Source organism: Ornithorhynchus anatinus, chromosome 5, assembly GCF_004115215.2.
Source record: "Ornithorhynchus anatinus isolate Pmale09 chromosome 5, mOrnAna1.pri.v4, whole genome shotgun sequence".
Classification (NCBI taxonomy): Eukaryota; Metazoa; Chordata; class Mammalia; order Monotremata; family Ornithorhynchidae; genus Ornithorhynchus; species Ornithorhynchus anatinus.
The window spans coordinates 2,957,113-2,978,052 of NC_041732.1; the positions used below are offsets into that span (position 1 = coordinate 2,957,113).

The following is a 20,940-nucleotide window of genomic DNA, read 5'->3' on the forward strand; positions in this document are numbered from 1 at the left end:
CAGGAGGGCTCTGAAGGTGGGGAGAGCGTCGGTTAGGTAGGAGGGAGCGGCTCCGGGCAGGAGGGCGGCGGTGAGCGGGGGATCTGCGGGAGGCGGGCGAGAGTGACAGCGAGTAGCTTGGTTTTAGATGAGCGGAGCGTGCCGGCTGGGTCGTGGGGGAGAGGAACGAGGTTGCGGAAGAGGGGGGGACCTGACTGTCTCGAATCTGATGCCGGGGAGTTTCTGCTTGACGCGGAGACGGAGGGGCAACCACAGGAGGCCTTTGACGAGTGGGGAGACGTAGGCGGGACCGTCTTCTAGGACAGTGATCCCGGCAGCAAAATGAAGTGTGGTGAGGAGGAGGGAGAGGCTGGAGGCAGGGAGATCAGAGAGGAGGCCGATAAAGTAATCGAGGCCGGATACGACAGAGGCCCGGACCAGCGCAGAATCGGTTTGGGTGGGGCGGGCGGGCAGATTCCCAAGACGTCGCGAAGATAAAACCGGCAGGATCTGGTGACGGACCGAACCCGCGGGTCGAAGGTGAGAGATGAGGTGAGAGGAGGGTGATGCCAAGGTTTTGGGCCGGCGAGCCGGCCAGGATGGCGGCGGTGTCTACGATGATCGGGAAGCCCCGGGTAAGAGAGGGTTTGGAAGAGAAAGTGAGAGAGGAGTTCGGTCTTTGACATATCGGACGTGAGGCGATGGTGGGACACCCGATCCGAGACGTCCCGAAGGCGGGAGGAAGCAGGAGACCGCAGAGCGGAGAGGTCGGGGCCGCAGAGGGAGATTTGGGGATCACCTGCGTAGGTAGAGGTTGTCGTCGAAGCCGGGGGAGTGAATTTACTCCCTCACGGAGCGGCTGTAGACGGAGAATAGAAAGGGGACCGAGAACTGAGCTTTGAGCGATGGAGGGCAGAGGAGGAGCCCGTGAAAGGGACCGAGGAGGAACGGCCACGGAGGTGGGAAGAGAACCGGGAGGGGACGGTGTCGGGGAAGCCGAGGTTGGATCACGTTTCCAGGAGAAGGGGGTGGGCCCCGGGGTCGAAGACGGGGTGGCGAGGGCAGAGAGAAACGGGGGTAGCCCCACCCGCCGCCCGACGTCCTCTGGGGGCCGGTCGTCGCCCGCGCGCCCGAAGAGGTGGGAAGAAGGCCCCTGACTGAGCGCGCGGCTGTCGCGGCCCGGGCTCGTTAAAGCCCCTCACCCCGCGGGCCAGCCTCTTACCCTCTCCCCTCCTGGTCCAGTTCCCTCCTGCGGCGGCCCACTCCCACCCCTTCCCCCCCCAGCGTGGCCCGGTGGGCCATACCCGAACACGCGGGCAGACCCGTTTTTCAAAATGGTGGCAGTAATGGAAGGCGCATCTGGCCCTTGCCAACTCATCAGGCCCCTGCGGGGCAGGTCCTCTGTCTCCCCGCTCCCAATCCAGGCCCGGCCCCGTCTCTCTACCACTTCTTGCCCAGCTCACCCCGCGAGCTCGTCGACATCAGAGACGGCGGGCTCCCGGCCCGGGGTCACCTGCAGAGTGACCGGGTGGCCAGTCCCCGTCCCCCCCCCCCCCCCCATCTAGGCCAAGGCGGGCCCTGGGCCAACAGGGTGTGGCGGAGGGCGCGGAAGCAGAGCGGCGGGCTGGCCTCGCCCAAGTGGCCTCCACGGGAAACCAGAGCAGGTCTCCGGAGTTGGGCCCGGAGCCCTTTCTGCCGCTTGGCTACCGGTGGTGCCCGGGCGGGCCCGTCCATCCTTCCCGCTTCCTTCAAGCGGCCGCGGAAGGAGCCCAGGCGGGGCCGCGTCCCCTCCTGGGCGGGGCCGGAGTGCCGGGCGGGTCCCCGGCCCCCTCGAAGCCAGGGAGGTTCGGGGGCCGACCCGACCGACGGGGAGCCGGGCGGCTGGGACCGCAGTCGGAACGGTGCGGGGAGCCGGCTCGGGGCGGGGGGGGGGTCGCATGGCATCCGAGTGGTGGGCCGGTGACGGCAGCAGCAGGGCGGGGTCTTCCTCGGGGGAGCCCCGGACAGCCTGGAGAGACCCCGGGCTCTCTGAGGTGGGGGGTCTCCGGCTTCCTGGGCGTCGGCCACCCCTTCTCCACCCTCATCCCATCTCGCTCTGTCCCACTTCGTCTTTTCCCGTCCCCTCCCGTCTCTCGTCCCATCCCACTCTGGTCCTTTCCAACCCCGGCCTGTCCCGCTCCATCGTCCCCCATCCCACCCCTGTGGGAGCCTGTGGGGGAGGGAAAATCACACACTCACCACTTAGTCCCTGGTGTATTGTTATTATTTCTATTATTTTGGTACTTGTCAAGTGCTTAATATGTGCCAAGCACTGCTGTCCTTGTCCCTGTCCCACATGGGGCTCACGCCCTTAATTCCCATTTACAGATGAGGTAACTGAGGACCAGTGAAGTGACTGGCCCGAGGTCACAGGGCAGACATGCGATGGAGACAGTATCAGAATTCAGATCCTTCTGACCCCCAGGCCCGGGCTCTATCCACTGAGCCGCGCGGCTCTGGGCAGGGCGTGAGCGAGAGGTTGCAGGCAGGAGCCGCCGGGGCCTTCTGCTGGGCAGACGTTTCTCCCGCCCCCTCCCCCTCCGCCTCCCCGTCCCGCAGCGCCGGACTTCTGGGTCCGGGCTTTTCCCGGCCCGCCCCGTCGGGGGCTCAGACACCTCAACTCCTGCGCTGGAAAACCGGGCCTTCCCCGGGTGGGAGCCGGGCTGGCGGACCGTCCCACGGCCTGGGCCGGGGACCGGCCGGGGACGATGGGGGGGGGGGGGGGGGGGGCGTGCACGTGGAGGGTGTGAGCGTGTGCATGTGCCCGTGTACGTGCGTGCCTCTTGTGTGTGCAGACACGAACCTCCGCTCCCACCCCTCGGGTAGTAACCGATCCGACCCGCTGCGTAGCACGTCTGACGTGTCCGAGGGGAACGCGGCCGGGGTCACCGCCGGCCGGGGGTGCCAGGGCTCTGAACCCGGACCCCCGGGGAAGCTTCGTTCGCAGGCACTAGAGCAGCCGAGCGTGTGGCTTGGGCCCAGTAGCTCATTTCCCGGCCTGCTCCGCTCCGCTCCGTTCTGTTTCCCTTGCCCGGCCTTGCTCCCGTAGACCCTCCTCACTATTTCTGTTGCTGTCTGCCTTTCAGCTCCTCCTCTCGGACTCTTTCTGTGCTGCCTGACAGGTACCTGATCTCTCGGCTTGCCTTTCTCCGGGTACCCGCCTCCCACCCTCCCTCCCTCCCTCCGTCCTCCTGCCGCTTTCCATCCTCTTCCTCTTTGCTCCTGCCCTTCTCCCTCTTCCCGTCCTCCCCAACCCTTCCGCTGCCCTCCCCGCCTCACTCTTGCCTCCTGCCCTCTCCTTCCCGCCCTCCCATTCCCTGCCCTCCTTCCACCTCTCTCCTCCTCTCCTGTCTCCCATCATTCGCCCCTCCCTCTTCTCCCCCGCCGCCACACGCAGAGTGTTTGCCTGGTTCCCGGTGTCGGGCCCAGTAGGAGTGGCCGACCCTCTGGGCGGTGGGACAGCGGGGCAGGGAGCGAGGCCGAGCGGACGGGGTCTCCGTCAGGCTCCACCCTCACCCACGGGGGGAGCTGCCAGTACTGGAGGGGCGCGGAGGGACGGGGAGCGCGTTGTCCGCCGGCGTTCTCCGGGTGATCCCCGCAGCCCGGGCCGCGGGGGGACGGCGCCGGGTCGGGGGGCATCCGGGCCCGGAACCCGGCCGTGGCTACTCGGCGCGGAGGGCGGCCCTCTCCTTCCGGCCCCTCGCTCGCCTATCCCGCCGCCGCCGTGCGTCTTCCATCCCGCCGGCTCCCGTCTCTCCCGGGGCAGAGGGCACCGCTGCCGTCGCCACCGCTTCCGCTGCCGTCGCCGGTGCCACCGGGAGCTGGCGGAGTTCGCTCGACCCCTGGGTGGGGAGGGGGGGCGGCCGAGGGTCCGCCGAGCCGGGGGAAGGGGCCGCGCCGCCGCCGCCGGCCACCGAGGGGGGGACCGGGCGGGGTCTCGCTGTCGCCGCGCTGCTGGTCAGGTGTTGGCCGGGGGGCTCGGGCTCCGCGGGGCTTGGATCTAGCTTAGCTCTCGGCTGTCTGGCTCCGCTCGCGGGGCGGGCGGGGTGGGCCGGGCGCCTCGTGGCGGGGTCCGGCGGGGTGGGCGGCCCCGACCTTCCCGTCCTCTGCCCCCGCCAGGCCGAGACGGCGGCGAACAGGATTTGCAAAGTGCTGGCCGTCAACCAGGAGAACGAGCACCTCATGGAGGACTACGAGAAACTGGCCAGCGACGTGAGTGTCCTGACCTCCGGGCCGCCGGCCTCCTGCCCGGCTCTCCCTTCCCTCCCCCCCCCCCGCGGGCCGTGGGGATCCGGGGTCCGACCGATGACCGCGGGGGCGGGGGGCGGCGAGGAGGGGTGGGTGGACCGCACCCGAAGCCCTTGTTAAAGGGTGGGGACCGGTGAGGAGAGGGTAAAGGAACTGGAATCGGGGGTCGGGAAGGGGCCGGGGAGCGGGGCACCCGTAGAGATCTCCCATAAAGAGAAAAGCTGCAGCAGAAGGGACGGAGGTTAGACCTGAGGAAAGCCTTCCTGGCTTCCGGGGACGGGGCGGCAGTTGGCGGAGCCCGCACCGAGGGACCCTTTGCCGCTGGGCTAGACCCGGCGTCGAGGAGTTGGGGGGGGGGGGGTTGTCCTCAAGTGGCCTCTTGAGGTCCCTGGCGGTCCCGGGGTGGTGAGACCTGAACCCCCTCCCGGGCTCGCCCGTCCCCGCGGCCTCGCCCCGTGGCCTGCAGGGTCCGCAGCGGGATGGGAGGTTGGGGGGGGGCGGGGCGGCCCCGGTGACGGGCTCCCCCGTCCCCCTCCCCGGCCAGCTGTTGGAGTGGATCCGGCGCACGGTGCCGTGGCTGGAGGACCGCAACCCCCAGAAGACCATCCAGCAGATGCAGCAGATGCTGGAGGACTTCCGGGACTACCGGCGCCTCCACAAGCCGCCCAAGGTGCAGGAGAAGTGCCAGCTGGAGATCAACTTCAACACCCTGCAGACCAAGCTGCGGCTCAGCAACCGCCCCGCCTTCATGCCCTCCGAGGGCAAGATGGTCTCGGTGAGCGCGCCCATCCGCGGGACGGAGGCTGGGCTCGGGGACGGTGGCGGTCGGACCCTCCCGGGGATGCGGCGCGGCCCCCGCCCGCGCGGGTCGGGGAGGGGGACCTACAGATACCGTCCCGTGGGGGAGCCGAGGGAACGGCCGGTCGGTCGCCCCGCGGTCACCCGGTGGACCGGGTCCGAGCCGTGGATGGGGACTCGGGGACCCACGCCACCCCGCCGGGGAGGGGCTCGCCTGGCCGGAGGCACGGAGCCGGACGGGACGACCCCCTCGAGGCCCTTTGTGCCGCACGGGGCCCGGGGGAGGGCACGGGCACGGGGCGGGGGGGTCGGCCCCGGAGGGCGGATCTGAGACTCACCGGCCGCCCCCCCCCCCCCCGGCAGGACATCAACAACGGCTGGCAGCACCTGGAGCAGGCCGAGAAGGGCTACGAGGAGTGGCTGCTCAACGAGATCCGCCGGCTCGAGCGGCTCGACCACCTGGCCGAGAAGTTCCGGCAGAAAGCATCCATCCACGAGGCCTGGACCGACGGTGGGTTGCCCGCCGCGCGGGGAGGGAGGAGGTGCCCGTCCGGGCTGAGGCCTGTCAGGGAACCGGATGGAAGTGACCCGGAAGCCCAGATCGTGGCCCTTTGCTTCCCGCGTCCCTCTCCTTGCCCCCTAAAATGGTGGCGATGGATCAATCGGTCTTATTTACTGAGCGCTCACTGGCGTGCAGAGCACTGGGCTAGGCGCTTGGGAGAGGGCGGTATAACAGAGCTGGTAGATGTGTTTTGAGCCCCCTTCTCTTGTGCTCACCCAACCCGCTCACACCCAGCCTGCCCACGTAGCCGACCGAGGGCATCTGGGAACTCGTCAGGACCCTCGGCCCAGAGCCGCTCTCTCTGTCTCCGCTTGAGCCTGGCCTGGGATGGTGGGGTGTCTTCCCAGGCCCGTCCTAGCCTGCCGGGGCGCGAGACCTGTCCCGGGACCGTCCGCTCCCACTCCCCTGGGCCGAGACGGTTTCTCCGGCCGCGAGGTCCTGGGACGGTCGGCATCCGTGCCCGGCACCCCTCCGGGCCTCCGCGTCCTTTCCGTCCTCTCACCGTGGCTGGTGCCCCCGCGGGGCAGAGGGAGGATGAGGGGGCACCGGAGCAGCCGTGGCGACCCAAAGGTCCCCGATGGATCGCGGAGAGAGTCGCGGGGACCGTCCCCCGGCAGCGGTTTGCCGGCGCCCCGCGGCCCCCCCCGCCCCGGGCCGTGGCGTGACGGTGCTTCCCCGTCGGTCCCGCAGGGAAGGAGGCCATGCTGAAGCAGAAGGACTACGAGACGGCCACGCTGTCTGACATCAAAGCCCTCATCAGGAAGCACGAGGCCTTCGAGAGCGACCTGGCGGCCCACCAGGACCGCGTGGAGCAAATTGCCGCCATTGCCCAGGAGCTCAAGTAGGTCCGCCGGCCCCTCCCTCCGTCCCAGGCCCACGCGAGTCCCGTCCGGGGCCCGGGGTCGGTGCCCTGCGGCTCCCGCCTCGCCCCGCCGCGGTGGCCGGGCGGCCCTCGGGCGGCCGCCGACCCGGGAGACGCGGTACAGGGAGCCGTTGTTCTCTTTCTGGGGATCAGAATGCCGTTATTGTGAGGGGATCCGGGCGGCCGCCGGCCCCCGCCCTGCCGGATAGACCAGCGTGCCCGATGAGTCCGTGGCGGAGAACCGTGAAAGGGGACTTTATCTGCCACTTGGGCGAGTGGAGGGGGCGGGGGCCCAGCGCGCGACTCATGGAAGAGTCTCGGAGTCGTCGGGAATGGAAGCGGGAGCTTCCGAAATAGCCCAGGGCTCCGGAATGGGGTCCTTGCCTGGGCCCGTCCTCGCTCCTACCGGGCCCCTTCTGTCTTTCCTGAGGTTTGGCTCACGCCAAGCTTGGGCCAGAGGGCCTGGGGAGAGCGGGTAAGTCCCGCCCCTGTCAGGGGAATCTGGGGTTGACTCACTTTCCCCAGTGACTCAGCGCCTCCGCCTGCCCCTGCACCCACCTGCTCCTCCTCCTCTTCCTCCTCCATGGGATCTAATCCCGGCTCCTCCGCTTGACTGCCGTGTGACTTGGGGCAAGTCACCTCACTTCTCTGGGCCTCAGTTCCCTCATCTGGAAAACGGGGATTCTGACTGGGAGCCCCATGTGGGACAGGGACTATGTCCAACCTGATTACCCCGTTACCTACTCCAGTGCTCAGAGCAGTGCTTGGCACAGAGCAGCAGCATTATTACTCCTCTTCCCGAGAGGGTCGTATGCGTCGATCCCCGCTACCGTGTCCCCCCCCCGGCCCAGAATCTCTTGCACGCACCCAGTTGGCCGAGGGGGCACGACCCCGAGTGGATTTGGAGGGTTTGGCTGGGGGGGGGTCTCCGTGCTGCCGGGCCCCTTGGGGTCATTCTGGCCAATCCCCTGCCCTCGGGCAGGCAGAGGAGACTCCTGAGGGTCCCCTGCCCTTTTACCCCTGCCCGCCGTTCTCCTTCGCTCCCTGCTCTGGGAAGTTCCTCTTCTGCTCTAACCTCCCACCCGCCCACCAGGCTCCCGTTCGGGACGGCTGTGGGGCCAGGCCGCAGTGGCTGCCCGTCGCCCCTCGCTCTTCGTTCCCGTCCCGTGGCCCCGTTCGGATGGGGCAGGAGGAAGGCGGGGCCTTTGTGAATCTAGTTGGAGGTTGAGGCTGGAGCAGGGAGGAAGAGAAGGAAGTGAGGGAGGCCCCGACTCTCGTCCCTGCACACTCCCCCACCGGCTCGGACCGGGTCCCCGCGGCGACCGGTGTCCGGCCGACTCCGGGGGTTCCCTCTTCACCCCCCGGCCACGGGCCGGCCCTTCCCTCTCAGTGCCGTGTCTGGAGCCCGGGCGGCCGGTTCCGGACCGGGGTGCGGGATGTACGGTGTGTGGGGCTTGGTGGGGCGGGGCGGGCTAACTGGTCCCCCGTGTTGCGCAGCGAGCTGGACTACTACGACTCGCCCAGCGTCAACGCCCGCTGCCAGAAGATCTGTGACCAGTGGGACGCCCTGGGCTCTCTGACCCAAAGTCGGCGCGAGGCTCTGGAGGTGAGGCCGGCCGGGGGAAGTGTCGGGGCTCCTTCCCCCCCCCCGGTCGCGGGACAGGGTCTCCCCGTTAAGGGACCTCTCCTTTCTGTGCCGCCCGGACACCGGTCCGGATGCTCCCGGATGGGGCACGCGGCGGCCGCCGTCGTAAAAACCGGTCAGGCCGAGATCCCCCCGGCCCCTGCCTCCACGCCGCCTCCCACTGCCCATCGGTCTGTCCCGTCGGTAGCCCCGCCACCTAGGCCGGGGCCCACGGCTCACCCTTCTGCCGCCTTCTTCCCTCCCACCCTGCGTCCTCCCCTCCCCACCAGCAAACGGAGAAGCAGCTGGAGACCATCGACCGGCTGCACCTGGAATATGCCAAGCGGGCGGCGCCTTTCAACAACTGGATGGAGAGCGCCATGGAGGACCTGCAGGACATGTTCATCGTCCACACCATCGAGGAGATCGAGGTGGGCGCCGCTCCCCCGGCCGGCCTGGGACGGGTTCGGGCAGGCCCGACCCCGACGTGGCCGGCGGGCCGTCGCTGCCCGGCGGCCGTTTGGTTTTCCGAGTATTCGTTAGGCGCTCAAACAACGTTCTGAGCGTTAGGGGAGGTGCAGATCGATTAGCTCGGAGCCAGTCCTCCTTTGACCCGGGGCTGACAGTCTAAGGACGAGGGAGGACGGGGAGTCCCCATTTTACGGTGGAGGAAACGCGCCCAGAGAAGCCAAGTGACTCACCCGAGCTCGCTCAGCAGACGAGTGGCGGAACCGGGGTTAGAACCCGGGTCCTCCCCACTGGGCCGCGTTGCTTCTTAGACCCCGGGCAGCGGGTGGGCGGGTGCGGGCCTGCAGCGGGCCCCGGTGCCCGCTCACGGCCGGGCTCGCTTCCCTCGCCGCCCCCCCCCCCCCCGCCCTCCAGGGCCTGATCACCGCCCACGACCAGTTCAAGTCGACGTTGCCGGACGCGGACAAGGAGCGCGAGGCCATCCTGGATATCCAGCGGGAGGCGCAGAAGATTGCCGACTACCATGGCATCAAGCTGCCAGGAGGCAACCCCTACACCTCCGTCACGCCCGCCATCATCAACTCCAAGTGGGAGAAGGTAGGCGGCGAGGGCTCGTCGTAGGCGCGGGGCGCGGCGGACCTCGGCCGTGAGCGACGGGCGCCGCTGACCTCCTGCCCGCCCACCCAGGTCCAGCAGCTGGTGCCCAAGCGGGACCGCGCCCTGCTGGATGAGCAGAGCAAGCAGCAGTCCAACGAGCACCTTCGCCGCCAGTTTGCCAGCCAGGCCAACATCGTGGGGCCCTGGATCCAGACCAAGATGGAGGTGAGCGCCTTGCCCGCGGAAAGGCCCGGGCAGCTCCCTCCTCAAGCGACTCCCCGCTTCAGGGGAGGGGTGACCGGAGCTCCGCCGCTCCCTCACCGGCGGTGGGGGGGGCGGGGAGGGTCCGGCCCCTCCTCGCTCGGCGGCTGACGGCCCCGGGCGGCTCCTTCCTCTCCCCGCCCCGGGCGCAGGAGATCGGGCGCATCTCCATCGAGATGAACGGGACCCTGGAGGACCAGCTGAACCACCTGAAGCAATACGAGCAGAGCATCGTCCACTACAAGCCCAACCTGGACCTGCTGGAGCAGCAGCACCAGCTCATCCAGGAAGCCCTCATCTTCGACAACAAGCACACCAATTTCACCATGGAGGTAGGGGGCGGCGCCGGCCCCGGGGGGTGGGGGCGGGAGGGAGGGCCGGGGAGGCCCGCTCCTCACGCGCTCCCTCGGGGGCCGCCCGCAGCACATCCGCGTGGGCTGGGAGCAGCTGCTCACCACCATCGCCCGGACCATCAACGAGGTGGAGAACCAGATCCTGACCCGCGACGCCAAAGGCATCAGCCAAGAGCAGATGCAGGAGTTCCGGGCCTCCTTCAACCACTTCGACAAGGTAGCGGGCGCGGGAGCCGCCGGGCCGCTCGCCGCGGCGGGCCGGGGCCGGCCAGGTGGGCGGGCGAGCAGGCGGGGACGACGGGGAGCCGCGGGAGAAGGGCCCGGAAGCCAGCCCCCGGGAGGGGCTCGGCCCGCTCCCGCGTGAGCTCCGCTAGTGGGGTAGAGCCCCTTCCCCGTCTCCCCCCAGCCGGGAGGAACCTCCCCCGGCCCGAGGCCGGACGGGCCTCCTCCCGCCGCCCGCACCGCCCGTCCTCCCCTCGGCCGGGTCTAGGGGTGGGGGCCGTGCGGGCCGGGGTCTCCCCGCCAGGGAGGGGCCGTGGGCTCTGAACTGGGCCTCCCACCACAGGACCACTGCGGTGCCCTGGGGCCCGAGGAGTTCAAGGCCTGCCTCATCAGCTTGGGCTACGATGTGGAGAACGACAGACAGGTACCCACCCGCCGGAGCTCTGCCCCGGCCCACTCCTCCACCGCTGCCATTAACCAGGTCTCCTCTTTCTCTCTCTCTCTCTCTCTCTCTCTCTCTCTCTCTCTCTCTCTGTCTCCCTCCTTTCCCTCCCCTTCCGCCCCCGATCCCTTCTTGCCCGACTTCTCCCGCCCGTCTTCCCTCCTCCATCTCTCAACCGTCGCCACGCCTGGCCAACTGATCCTCCCCCGTCCTGTCGAACTCCGCCGCTTCCCAAACCCCCTCCTGGCTTCCGTTTCATTCCGTCTCCGGCGGCTCGTTCTGTGGCCCCGTCTTGTCCCTCCCCGAACCATTTCTTGTGTCTCTCTCTCTCTCTCTGTGTGCCTCTCTCTCTCTCTCTCTGTGTCCACGTGTCCATCCCTCTCTCCGGGTGTCCCTTCCTCCATCCTTCCGTCCCCCCTGCCTCCTCCTCCTCCTCCTCCTCCTCCTCCTCTTCCTGCATGCGTGGCTCTCCCTGGCTGCGGTGAACTCCTTCTCTGCTGTCCCTCTCGCGGAGCAGAAGCAAACAGGAAGCATGGACTGTGATGACTTCCGAGCTCTGCTTATCTCCACAGGATACAGCCTGGTATGCTCTCAGCTCTGTCCTCCTCTTCCTCCTCCTCCTCCTCCCAAACTCGCTGCTGCTCCTCCTCCTCCTCCTCCTCCTCTCCATCCTCCTCCTCCTCCCCCCAACTCGCGTCTCCTCTTCACTCCAGAGGAGCGGGTAAGCAAGGTACCAGAGTGCGCTCCCTCCTAGCCGCTTCCTCTTCCTGTGCCAGGGAGCCGGAGTCTCGGCTCTCGCCTCCGGGTCGCCCCCCCCCCCCCCCCACCCAGCCCCTCTCGACGCCGCCCGCGAGGGCCGGGCCCCGGCCGACGCGGGCCCGGGGCTTTCGCGAGCTTTCCCTTGGGGTGCCGGCCGGGGCCACCTGCCCCTTCGCCGGGGCGGGGGGCGGGCGGCACGGAGGAGTCGGGCCCGGGATGAGGCCCATCCGCCGCTTCTGTCTGCCCCGGAGTGATGGCTGGGGCCCGGGGAGGGAAGCCGCCCGGCGTCACGGAGTGACCGCCTCTCCGCCTCCCTCCCTCCCCCGCAGGGAGATGCCGAATTCAACCGCATCATGAGCGTGGTGGACCCCAACGGCAGCGGCATCGTCACCTTCCAGGCCTTCATCGACTTCATGTCCCGCGAGACCACGGACACGGACACGGCCGACCAGGTCATCGCCTCCTTCAAGGTCCTGGCCGGCGACAAAGTGAGTGCGGCGGCCGCCCGGGGGGTACGGGGAGGGGCTCGGGGGCCGGCCCGCCCCCGGGCCGGTCTCAGGGCGCCCTCCTCCCCTTCGGCCTCCCAGAACTTCATCACCGCGGAGGAGCTGCGGCGGGAGCTGCCCCCGGACCAGGCCGAGTACTGCATCGCCCGCATGGCCCCCTACCAGGGCCCCGACGCCACCCCGGGCGCCCTCGACTACAAGTCCTTCTCCACGGCCCTGTACGGCGAGAGCGACCTGTGAGCCCCGGCCCCTCCCCGGCCCCCCAAGGAGACACGCCCACCCCGCGCCCCACCTCCCCTCCGCTCCACAGATCTATGCAAAGCGCCTCTCTCGCTCTTTCTCGCTCTCGCTGTGGGGTGGGGCGGCGGGGGGGGGGGTCCCCTTCCTCCGGTCACTGTCGCCGCTGGCCTGGTGTGAGATGGGAGCGGAGGCGGCCCCCCTCCATCCCTTCCCCCCAACTTCGGCTTGGGGCTCCCCCCTCCGTCCCCCCCCCCCCCCCGCTAGCTGGGCTGTTATTTATGACTCAGGCACGCTGGGCCGGCCCCGAGACCGGGCCCCGCCTTCCCCCCAGACTCCTACCTTAGGCCAAAGCCGGTTCCTCCTAAGATTCCCCCGCCTCCACCCACCCCCACCCGCCACGCTCCCGGGCCGCCCGGCCGGAGGCAGCAGAGGGAGAGCCAGCGGCCAGAGCAATAAGGGGCGAGGCCGGTCGGGGACCCCCAGCACCTCCTCCTGCCCTGCCGGTGTCCCGGCTCTCCCACGGAGCCCCCCACCCCGATCCCCCCGCCTTCCAACCTCACACGCGAAGGGAGGGGGCCGGAGACTTCCGAGGCGCCCCCGCATCCCCCCTCAGAGTTGGGACGGGCCGCTGGATCTGGCTCTCCCCACGGTCCCCTGGGCACGGTCCCCGCCCCCGGGGAGCCGGGACCGGGGGGGCTGGCCGCCTTGACACCTCCCCGCCGCCCCCCCCCCCCCCGGACCCCGCTCACCGGGCGCCCTGCCCCCTCTCCAGACTGACCTGCCTCTCTCACCGCCTCTCTGCGTTTATCTAAGGACCAAAAAAAATAAATAAAAAAAACCACCAAAAAAAACCCAAAAAAAAAAAAAAAAAGCAAAAACCCACCTTAAAAGTAATTAAAACCTTTCAGAGTTACTATTTACTTTATTAACTTACGGATTTATTATATAAATATATATTCACCTAGTGACATATAATGCCGCCTTTCCGGTCTTGTAATGAAATCTCAGCTGATGGTTGTAGCCCAGATCCCCATCTCCCATCCACGGCCCCCCCCGCCCCCCCACCCTCACCCCCGTCTTCTCCGGGCGTCTGGTGCCGGAGAACCCCGTTCCCCCTGGAGGCCTGAAGGCAGCTGGATGGGCCCAGCTAGGGCGGGACGGAGACAGAACACCCACCCCCGCCCCTTCGTTCGCCCTTGTCGTTTTTGGTTTTGTTTTTGGGGGGTGGGGGGGAGGGTTGCGTTCTGTTTCCCAGTTTTCTGGAAAAACCAACGCCTTCCCCCCCGAGGACAGGACAATAAAACGTGTAATATTTTTCAGAAGGAATCCGACTGCGTCGCGTGTGTGTGTGTGGACGCGCACGGGCGCTCGAATACGTGTCCGGGCTGTCCTCCTTCCCGCCGCGGGGCCCGGACCCCGGCTCGCGGTCCCCGGGGGAGAAGGGTGTTTGTGCCGTCCGGCCTCCCCGCGGAGTCCGCTAGCCTCTCGCCCTTAGGAGAACGTGGCTAGCTCTGCCCACTGCAAGAGAGTGGACGAGAGTCAGTCGGGGCGGAGGCCTTCTCTCCCCGTCCCCCGCCGATCCCGCCCGGGGCCTCACCTGTTTGCGCGTCATGTGGACGAGTCCGCCGTCCCCCTCCGTGAACTGGCTGCAGTGTCCTGCCGGGTGTTAGGGAGGGAGAGGAGGCCGGAGTGAGGACCTTCCCCGCCCGTCCAGCCCGGCTCTTTCCCCCCAACCCCCGCGGGACGCCGGGCGGAGGCGCTCACGGAAGACGCGGGCCAGCTGGGCCAGGCACGACAGGAAGCGGTCCAAGTCCACCCGCAGGCGGCTGTCCCGGTAGCGGCTGGTGAGGAGCTCCGTCAGCTGGTTGTTCAGGTGGAAGCCTGGGCCCGCGGGAGGGGGGAAACGGGAGACCCCCGCGTCCGTGGGGGCGCTCGGGTCCGCCGGTCCCACCGCCCCCCACCCCGCCGGCCTGAGGCCCCGGGCCCGTGGGCGGCGCTCACCGGCCGCCTCCAGGGCCAGCCGCAGCTCGTGGGAGTTCATGGTCCCCGACGCGTCCGCGTCGAACTCCGTGAAGGCAGCCTGGGGGGGGGGGGGGGGGCGGGAGCCTCCGTGTCTCCCGCCGCCCCCGGCTCCCCCCCCCCCCGACCCCCCTCCGCCCCGGGCCCCCGACCCACCTGCCACTCCCGGAGTCGCTGCCACAGCTGCTGGAACTCGGGGAGCGCCAGCCGGTCCCCCCGCTGCGGAGCCGTCAAGGGAGAGGCCGGGGGCTGGGCCCACCCCGGGGTCCCCGCCGTCCCGTCCCCCCCCCCGCCGCCTTCCCCCCCATCTCCGGCTCCTCCCCCATCCGAAGGATACCCCAAAGCAGCCCAGGAGATGTTCGCAGGTCCTGAGCCCGATCTCGCCGGGTGGGGACGCTCGGAAACTGGCTGCAACGGAATGGGGGGCACGCGTTCCCGGCCCCCCGACCCCCACTGGGCGTCCTCCTCCTCCTCCCCCGCGCTCCCGTAGACGTGGACGCACCCCCGACGCGCATGCGCACCCGAGGGGAGGGGAACCGCGGTACCCCCACGCCCCACTTACCAGGCTCCAGGGCAACCCTCAGTAACATCTGCAGCTGGGAGGCCCCGATCTCTTCATCCTGCGTGCGACGGGGCGGGGGCGGCCGTAAGGTTGAGTCTCCCCCTTTCCCTACCTCATCCGCCCCGACCCCGGCCCGGGAGCGGGCGTCTCCGGCTGGAATCCCGAACCCCCCCGATCCCAACGTGACTCCCCGGCCGGCTTGGTCCCGGCCCAGCCGCCCAACCCACCTCGCCGGGCGGGGCTGGGGGGCATCACTTCCTCTCCCCCTCTCCACACCAGCACCGCTGCCCGGGCCCTGTCCCCTCACCTCTCCGGCCACCTCCAGGAACAGCTGCTCCACCTCTCTGGGCAGCGGGGTGTAGGGCATCTCCTGGACGGGGCGGGGCTCTGTCAGTCCCAGACCAGGCGAAGGCGGCCCCCCCGTCCCTCCAGCCCCCCCCCCCCCGGTCCCTCACCAGCAGAGCGTGCAGGTCGGCGCCGATGGCGTCGTCGATCTCCCTGCAAGACGGCACCGGCGTCGGTAGGGCCCTCGGGTGTCCCCCGGGACCAGGCTCGGGCCTCGCGGAGGTGGTCCTGGGCTCTGAGGGGAACCCCCGCGGTGCAGGTCAGACTAAAGGGATCGGGTGGGTCGGGGGGGGGGGGGGCGGCTCACATGGCAGCGTGGCGGCGCTCGGTGTAGACCCGCAGGGTGAAGTCGGCCTCCTGGCCGGGCTGGGCGGTGCTGGGCACCAGCAGGTAGTGCCCGGGCAGCAGGCGACAGCGGCGGCTCACGTCCCGGCGGGCGCTGAACAGGGACCCGTCAACCCGGGACAGGAGGGGCAGCAGCTCGCGGCGCCGCGGGGAGTGCAGCAGGGAGAGGCGCTGCCGGCGGGGAGGGCACAGAGAGCTCGTCCGGCGCCAGGACACCCCCCTCCCCAGGCCCCACCGTCGGGGGAGCGGCCGGGGGCCGGGCACCGGGGTGAGGGACCCCCGGGGGTCCCGGAGGAGTCGGGAACCAGTTACCTCTTTGGGGATCTGTAGGGCGGAAAGGGGGAGAGGAAGCGATGCCCCCTGCCCTGCCCGGTCCCCCTTCTCCGCCCGCATCCCACCCCCCAGCGCCACCGCGTACCCGGAAGATGTGGAAGCCGACGGTGAGGTAGGTGAGCCCGCGGGCTCGCAGCCGCCTCTGGTTCCGCTGGAGCAGCGACACGAGCACTGTACACTTGGGGTGGGCCCCGCCCCGCTCGGGACCCCAGGCCCTGCCAGCCCCCCACCCTCCCCAAGGCCCCTCCTCCTCCCCGCCCCCGTCGGGCTCCAGCAGGGTCAGCTGGAACTGGGGGTTAGTCCAGAAGGTGTCTGGGATAGGAGTGGAGGGAGACGCACGCACGGAGACACAGAGACACAGAGACACAGAGAGAGAGATGCTTAGGGGGCCGACCCCGCCCAGCACGCGGCCTTTCCACCGAGCCCCGGCCCCCGGTCCAGGACGGGTCCTCACCCATGTGGGTCTGGCCCCCGCCGGCACTGAAGCCGCGCACCCAGCGTCCCTGGAAGGAGCGGACGTGCCAGCCTCCTCCCTGCGACCGGGGGCCCAGCACCTCGGGGCTCAGGCTGCAGATCTGCACCGTGTCAAAGTGACGCAGGAAGTCGCCCAGCTCCATCCTGGGGGAGGGAAGGGAGGGTCGGGGGGGGGAGAGAGGCCACGGGGCCCAGGCAGCGCCCCTGCCCCCCTAGCCCTCCACACCCTGCCCGCCCTCCCACGGGGCTCAGTCCCTTCCCCGACCCCTCCAGCTCTCCCTCAGAGCAGCCTCGACCGGCAAGGTCGGGCCGGGCCTCTCCCCGGATCGGGGCCGGGCCTCCAGCCCCCTCGCTTTCCCTCTGGGACCGGCCCCCGCCCCCGCCCTCACCAGAATTCTCCATCCTCCTTCTTCACCAGCAGCGCCTCCCGCCACTCGGGGGGCAGGGCCGCCCAGCGAGGACACCTGGGGAGGGGGCCGGGGTCAGCGCGGGCCCCCGGGTCCGCCTCGGCCCCACTAGGCTCATCCGGCCCCCGGGGTCTGTAACTCCCTCCCGCTCCCCCGGGCCCGGGACCCTTCCCGGAACATCCAGCTCCTCCTCCCCACCCCGCCACCCCATAATTAGGCCCGGCTTCCCCCTTGGCTCCCCGCAACCGGGCCCGGCTCCCCGTTTCTAACGTCCGGAGCCGGTCCCCGCCGTCTCTTCCCTCCCCTACACGCCCCGCACCAGGCCCCGCTCACCCGTCGCTCCACGCTCCCTTCCATTCCACTCGGCCCCAGGGATTTCTGAGCCGCAGCAGCCGCACTTTGGTGAAGCCCAGAGACACCTGGGGAGGGGACGCGGGGTCGGTGGGCGGCAGGGGGTGCGGGTCATCACCGTCATCGACGGTATCAACGAAGCGCTCGCCGTGTGCACGGCGCCGCGCTGACCGTCCGGGAGAGTGCCGCGGAGCCGACGGACCCGCGCCCCGCCCACGCTGAACTTACGGTTCGGAGGAGGAGGCGGACGTGAATATAAATAAATGACGGGATCGGAGGCGGGGAGGGGGCTTCCAACCGGCTACCCCGGCCCGTCACTGGGCTTTCAGTCCTCTCACCTTGTAGGTCCCCGTGACGGAGTAGGCGTGCCCCCTGACCAGCCCGTCCTCCGTCTCGTACTCGCCCCGGTCACTCTGCGGGGAGAACGTGCCGGCAGCCCCACGCTTGGGACCCCCCGGCTTCGACCCCCCCCGCCCCGCCTCCAGATTCCGGCTTCTGCCACCCCGCACCCTTTGCCTTTTGCCGGCCCCGGGCTCACCAGCGCCGTGGCCCCGACCAGGGACTCCTTGGCGAGGGCGTGGCGCAGGGCGGGGAAGAGGCCGGGAGTCGGGGGGTCGCGCTGCAGGTAGAGCACCTCGCCCACGCCGCCCGTGAAGTCCACGAAGGCCTCGTTCATGTGGCCGCCCCGCATCACCTCGTAGGAGCCGTGGAGCCTGGGGAGGGGGCCGGGCTCTGAGGAGGCCTTCCCTCCCTCCCTCCCTCCCTTCCACCGACCCCAGTCTCCCCGGACCCCCAGGAGGGGCACTGGGACGGGGGGCGGAGGGGCACAGCCAGCGGGCGAGGAGGCGGAGGCCGGGAGGTTGGACGCGGGTGGGCCGCGGGGCCGGGGAAGGGGCTCCGGGGTCTCACTTGGCATACGCCTTCTCCAGCAGCGAAGCCCAGAACTCCCCGCGCTGGGCCGAGCGCACGAACAGCAGCTTCCCCTCCTTGGCCGGCAGCCGGTCGTCCACCACCACGTCCACCCAGCGCCCGAACTGCCACAGCTGGAGGCGGGGGCCGCTCAGGCTGGAGCCGCCGGGGCCCGGAGACCCCGGACCCGTAGGCCCCGACCCGGCCCCGACCCCGGCCGCCCCCGCCCCGCGCCGGCCCCTCGGCTTCCACCTCACCCGGAAGTGGAAGATGCCGGCGTAGTCCCGCTGGAAGCTCTGCCCGACGGGCACCACCTGCTCCAGGAGCCTCGGGTACAGGGTGAGAGAGGCGGCGGCCGCCAGGAACCAGCAGTTACCTGAGGGACGGACGGCAGACGGGGATCGGCGTCAAGTGGGGTAAGGCTGGGGGGGAGGAGCGGGGCGGTGGAGGTGCGGGGAAGGATCTGAGAGGACCCAGGGTCGGAGGTGGAGACGGCGCTGGGGGCCTCTTACCCAGACTCCCCTGGCAAACGTCGGTACGGCTCATGTCCTCGCAGACGAACAGGGGGTCCGGGCACACCTCCTGAGGAGAGGGCCGGAGTCTTGGCCTTCGAGGCCCCGGGGGAGGGCGGCACGGGGCGGCCCTCTCCCCCCCCCCCCCACCCGCCCCCGGGTCCCTGCTCCATCGAGGTCGTCAGGGACGAGGCTCTGCCCCTCCCCGGGAGGGTAATGGGGGACGCTCAGGGCTGGGAGATGAAAGGGGCTCGTAAAGCCGCGTGGCGGGCAGGCGAGGCCGGGAAGGGCAGGGCCGGGCCGGGCCCGTGCTGGGGGATGCGGGGGGGGGGGAGGGCAGAGGGGCCCCGGCCCCAGGACCCCTCCTGGCCCCGGAGCCCCTGACCTCGAGCAGCCCGGCTTCCTAGCTCTGCCCCCGAGGGGAGGGGTCGGAAGGCCTCTGGGAGCCTCACCGGAGCGGCCGGCGAGGAAGCCGCCCGCCCTCACCAGACCGAGTCCCCAGACACCCACTCCCCGACCCTTCGCACCCCTCCTCCCCATCTCCGGTTGGCCGGGGCCGGAGCTCCCGGGGCCCCCCGAGCCCCTGCCCTCTCACGTGCGGCCTCAGCCACTCCACGCCCTTGGCCTTCTCGGAGCCGGGGCCCAGCTGGTCGTAGCCCAGCGCGTCCGGCCCGGGGGGGAAGCAGGGGTCGCAGAAGAGCCCCCCGGCCCCCAGGCAGGCCTCCCGCAGCCGGCGGTAGCGCTGGCCGCGGAACGGCGCCGGCTCCACCGCGGGGCAGGGCCCGCGGTCGTCATCCTCGGGGTCCGGCAGCAGCCGGATGGTGATGCCCTGGGGAGCCATGGGTGCCGCTGGCCGGGGGCGGACCCCACCGGGCCCTTATAACCCCGCCGGGGAGGGGCCTGACTCACCCCGGGGAGGGGCCCGAGGCGGCCGTGGAGGCGAGGGAGGAGGAGGTGGACGACTCCCGGCGAGCCATCTCTTAGCCCCGCGCGAGGCCGCGCGGCGAGGATCCCGGGGCCGCGGAGGCCGAGGGGCACCGCGTCCCGAGGGCGCGAGGGATGTCAGGAGCTGGGGGCGAGGAGAGCCGGGGGCCCAGGGAGCCGGGGATGCCAGGAGCCGAGGGCGCCGGGAGCCGGGGACGCGGGCGGCCAGGGGTCCCGGGAGCCGAGAGCGGCCTCCGTCTCCGGCGTGTAACCAGGCGGCGGTTGGCCGGTCCGACTCTCTGCCAGGCTGCCCCAGATCCGGGCCCGACCCCGCCCCCGCACCGGATGGCCGAATTCTCCCCAAGTCCAGCCAGAGCCTCGTTAAGGCTAATTGATGTTTGGGGGTGGGGGGGAGGCCTCCCCGGCGTCATCCGGCTCTAGAGCTTACTAGGCTTGGATTACAGCTGGAGGGACGGGAGTCGGACTCCAGGAAGGCCTTCCAGCAGGCCGGCGGGAGTGGGGCGAGGGGGAAATCCACGTCCCCATCTCCCGTGGGGTGGGGCGGAGGTTCCGCGGGGACGTGCGGCGGGGGGAGAGGTGGGACGGGAAGATGGACGGGGAGACTGGGGGGACACTGGTAAACTCTGTGCTGGACATTCGAGGGGAGGGGGAAGAAGAGGCCTGGAGAAACATCCGCTCTCCTCCATCCCCTCAGGAGAGACTGCATTGGAGGGGAGGGAGGTGAAGGGGGTGCCCTCAGGAGAGGGCTTTTAAACCCCTCCGCCGCCCCCCACCTCTGACTTCTTTGTGCCTCGGTTCCCCCTGCTGCTCAGCCCGGCCCACCCAGTCGATGGATCGTATTTATCGAGCACTCCCGGTGTGCAGAGCCCTGGACTAAGCAACGGGGAGAGAGCAATACAACAGAGTCGGTCGACCTGTCCCCTGCGCACGAGGAGCTTCCGGTCTGGAGGGCCCAACCAGGCCCCTCCCTGGCCCCAGGGCTGACCGCTGGGGTCGGCTCAATGGAAACCCGGCCTGGGAAGAAGCAGCGTGGCGTAGTGAAAAGAGCAGGGAGCTGGGAGTCCGAAGGTCATGGGTTCGAATCCCGGCTCCGCCACATGTCTGCTGGGTGACCTTGGGCTGGGCCTCAGTTCCCTCATCTGGAAAATGGGTCTGGAGACCATGAGCCCCATGTGGGACGGGGACCGCGTCCAACCTGTTTTGCTGGTATCCACCCCGACGCTTCCTACAGTGTCTGGCCTATAGTAAGCGCTTAACAAATACCACAGTTATTATGAGGGATGTGGGTAGGGAGAAAGGGGAGCGGAGACCCTGACTCGGTGTCGCCCTCCAGCTGGGCAGGTGGAGGACCCTGACACCTGTCCCGCTTCCCCATCCCCCCACGGGACCGGCCCAAACTGGGCCAGTAGGAGAGCCAGGCTGGGACGGGGTTTCTGGCAGCGTGGCTCAGTGGAAAGAGCCCGGGCTTGGGAGTCAGAGATCATGGGTTCGAATCCCGGCTCTGCCACTTGTCAGCTGTGTGACTGTGGGGGCAGGTCACCTCACTTCTCAGTGACCTCATCTGTAAAATGGGGATTAAGACCGTGAGCCTCACGTGGGACAACCTGATTAACCTGTATCTACCTCAGCGCTTAGAACAGTGCTCCGCACATAGTAAGCACTTAACAAATAACTTTATTATTATTCTGGGCTGGATTGAGTTTCCTCCCTGCAGGGTGGAGAAGCTGGGACCCGTCCCTCGGCACCAACGCTCTCCCTCCCCGCCCAGGGCCGGGGAG

At 69.8% G+C, this 20,940-nt stretch overlaps 2 protein-coding genes across 8 annotated transcripts in view; one reads left to right on the forward strand and one right to left on the reverse strand.

Annotated features, from left to right (window-relative positions):
* Nucleotides 1-13,286, forward strand: part of ACTN4 (actinin alpha 4) — a 75,280-nt gene extending 61,994 nt beyond the window's left edge. For 2 of the 6 annotated variants that reach the window (XM_029064767.1, XM_029064768.1), the window contains exons 9-22: nt 4,138-4,230; nt 4,811-5,041; nt 5,428-5,575; nt 6,317-6,467; nt 7,986-8,094; nt 8,403-8,543; nt 8,995-9,177; nt 9,268-9,402; nt 9,591-9,770; nt 9,862-10,008; nt 10,357-10,437; nt 10,973-11,038; nt 11,544-11,702; nt 11,802-13,286. In XM_029064767.1, coding sequence (XP_028920600.1) covers nt 4,138-4,230; nt 4,811-5,041; nt 5,428-5,575; nt 6,317-6,467; nt 7,986-8,094; nt 8,403-8,543; nt 8,995-9,177; nt 9,268-9,402; nt 9,591-9,770; nt 9,862-10,008; nt 10,357-10,437; nt 10,973-11,038; nt 11,544-11,702; nt 11,802-11,960 — 1,983 coding nt within the window. In that variant the 3' untranslated portion in view covers nt 11,961-13,286. The remainder of the gene's footprint in view (nt 1-4,137; nt 4,231-4,810; nt 5,042-5,427; nt 5,576-6,316; nt 6,468-7,985; nt 8,095-8,402; nt 8,544-8,994; nt 9,178-9,267; nt 9,403-9,590; nt 9,771-9,861; nt 10,009-10,356; nt 10,438-10,972; nt 11,039-11,543; nt 11,703-11,801) is intronic. The other 4 variants (XM_029064772.2, XM_029064773.1, XM_029064770.1 and 1 more) reach the window with 2 other exon arrangements.
* A 70-nt stretch (nt 13,287-13,356) lies between these two features.
* Nucleotides 13,357-20,940, reverse strand: part of CAPN12 (calpain 12) — a 30,694-nt gene continuing 23,110 nt past the window's right edge. The window contains exons 4-23 of one of the 2 annotated variants that reach the window (XM_029064784.2): nt 18,218-18,287; nt 17,963-18,081; nt 17,706-17,839; nt 17,335-17,509; nt 17,135-17,209; nt 16,779-16,864; nt 16,428-16,502; nt 16,019-16,182; nt 15,650-15,876; nt 15,544-15,555; nt 15,194-15,402; nt 14,997-15,039; nt 14,849-14,911; nt 14,542-14,599; nt 14,317-14,387; nt 14,136-14,198; nt 13,962-14,040; nt 13,725-13,841; nt 13,558-13,616; nt 13,357-13,478 (exon numbers count right to left, since the gene is read on the reverse strand). In XM_029064784.2, coding sequence (XP_028920617.1) covers nt 13,452-13,478; nt 13,558-13,616; nt 13,725-13,841; nt 13,962-14,040; nt 14,136-14,198; nt 14,317-14,387; nt 14,542-14,599; nt 14,849-14,911; nt 14,997-15,039; nt 15,194-15,402; nt 15,544-15,555; nt 15,650-15,876; nt 16,019-16,182; nt 16,428-16,502; nt 16,779-16,864; nt 17,135-17,209; nt 17,335-17,509; nt 17,706-17,839; nt 17,963-18,081; nt 18,218-18,287 — 1,926 coding nt within the window. In that variant the 3' untranslated portion in view covers nt 13,357-13,451. Of the gene's footprint in view, nt 13,479-13,557; nt 13,617-13,724; nt 13,842-13,961; nt 14,041-14,135; nt 14,199-14,316; nt 14,600-14,848; nt 14,912-14,996; nt 15,040-15,193; nt 15,403-15,543; nt 15,556-15,649; nt 15,877-16,018; nt 16,183-16,427; nt 16,503-16,778; nt 16,865-17,134; nt 17,210-17,334; nt 17,510-17,705; nt 17,840-17,962; nt 18,082-18,217; nt 18,288-20,940 lie in introns of both variants that reach the window. The other variant, XM_039912246.1, reaches the window with a different exon arrangement.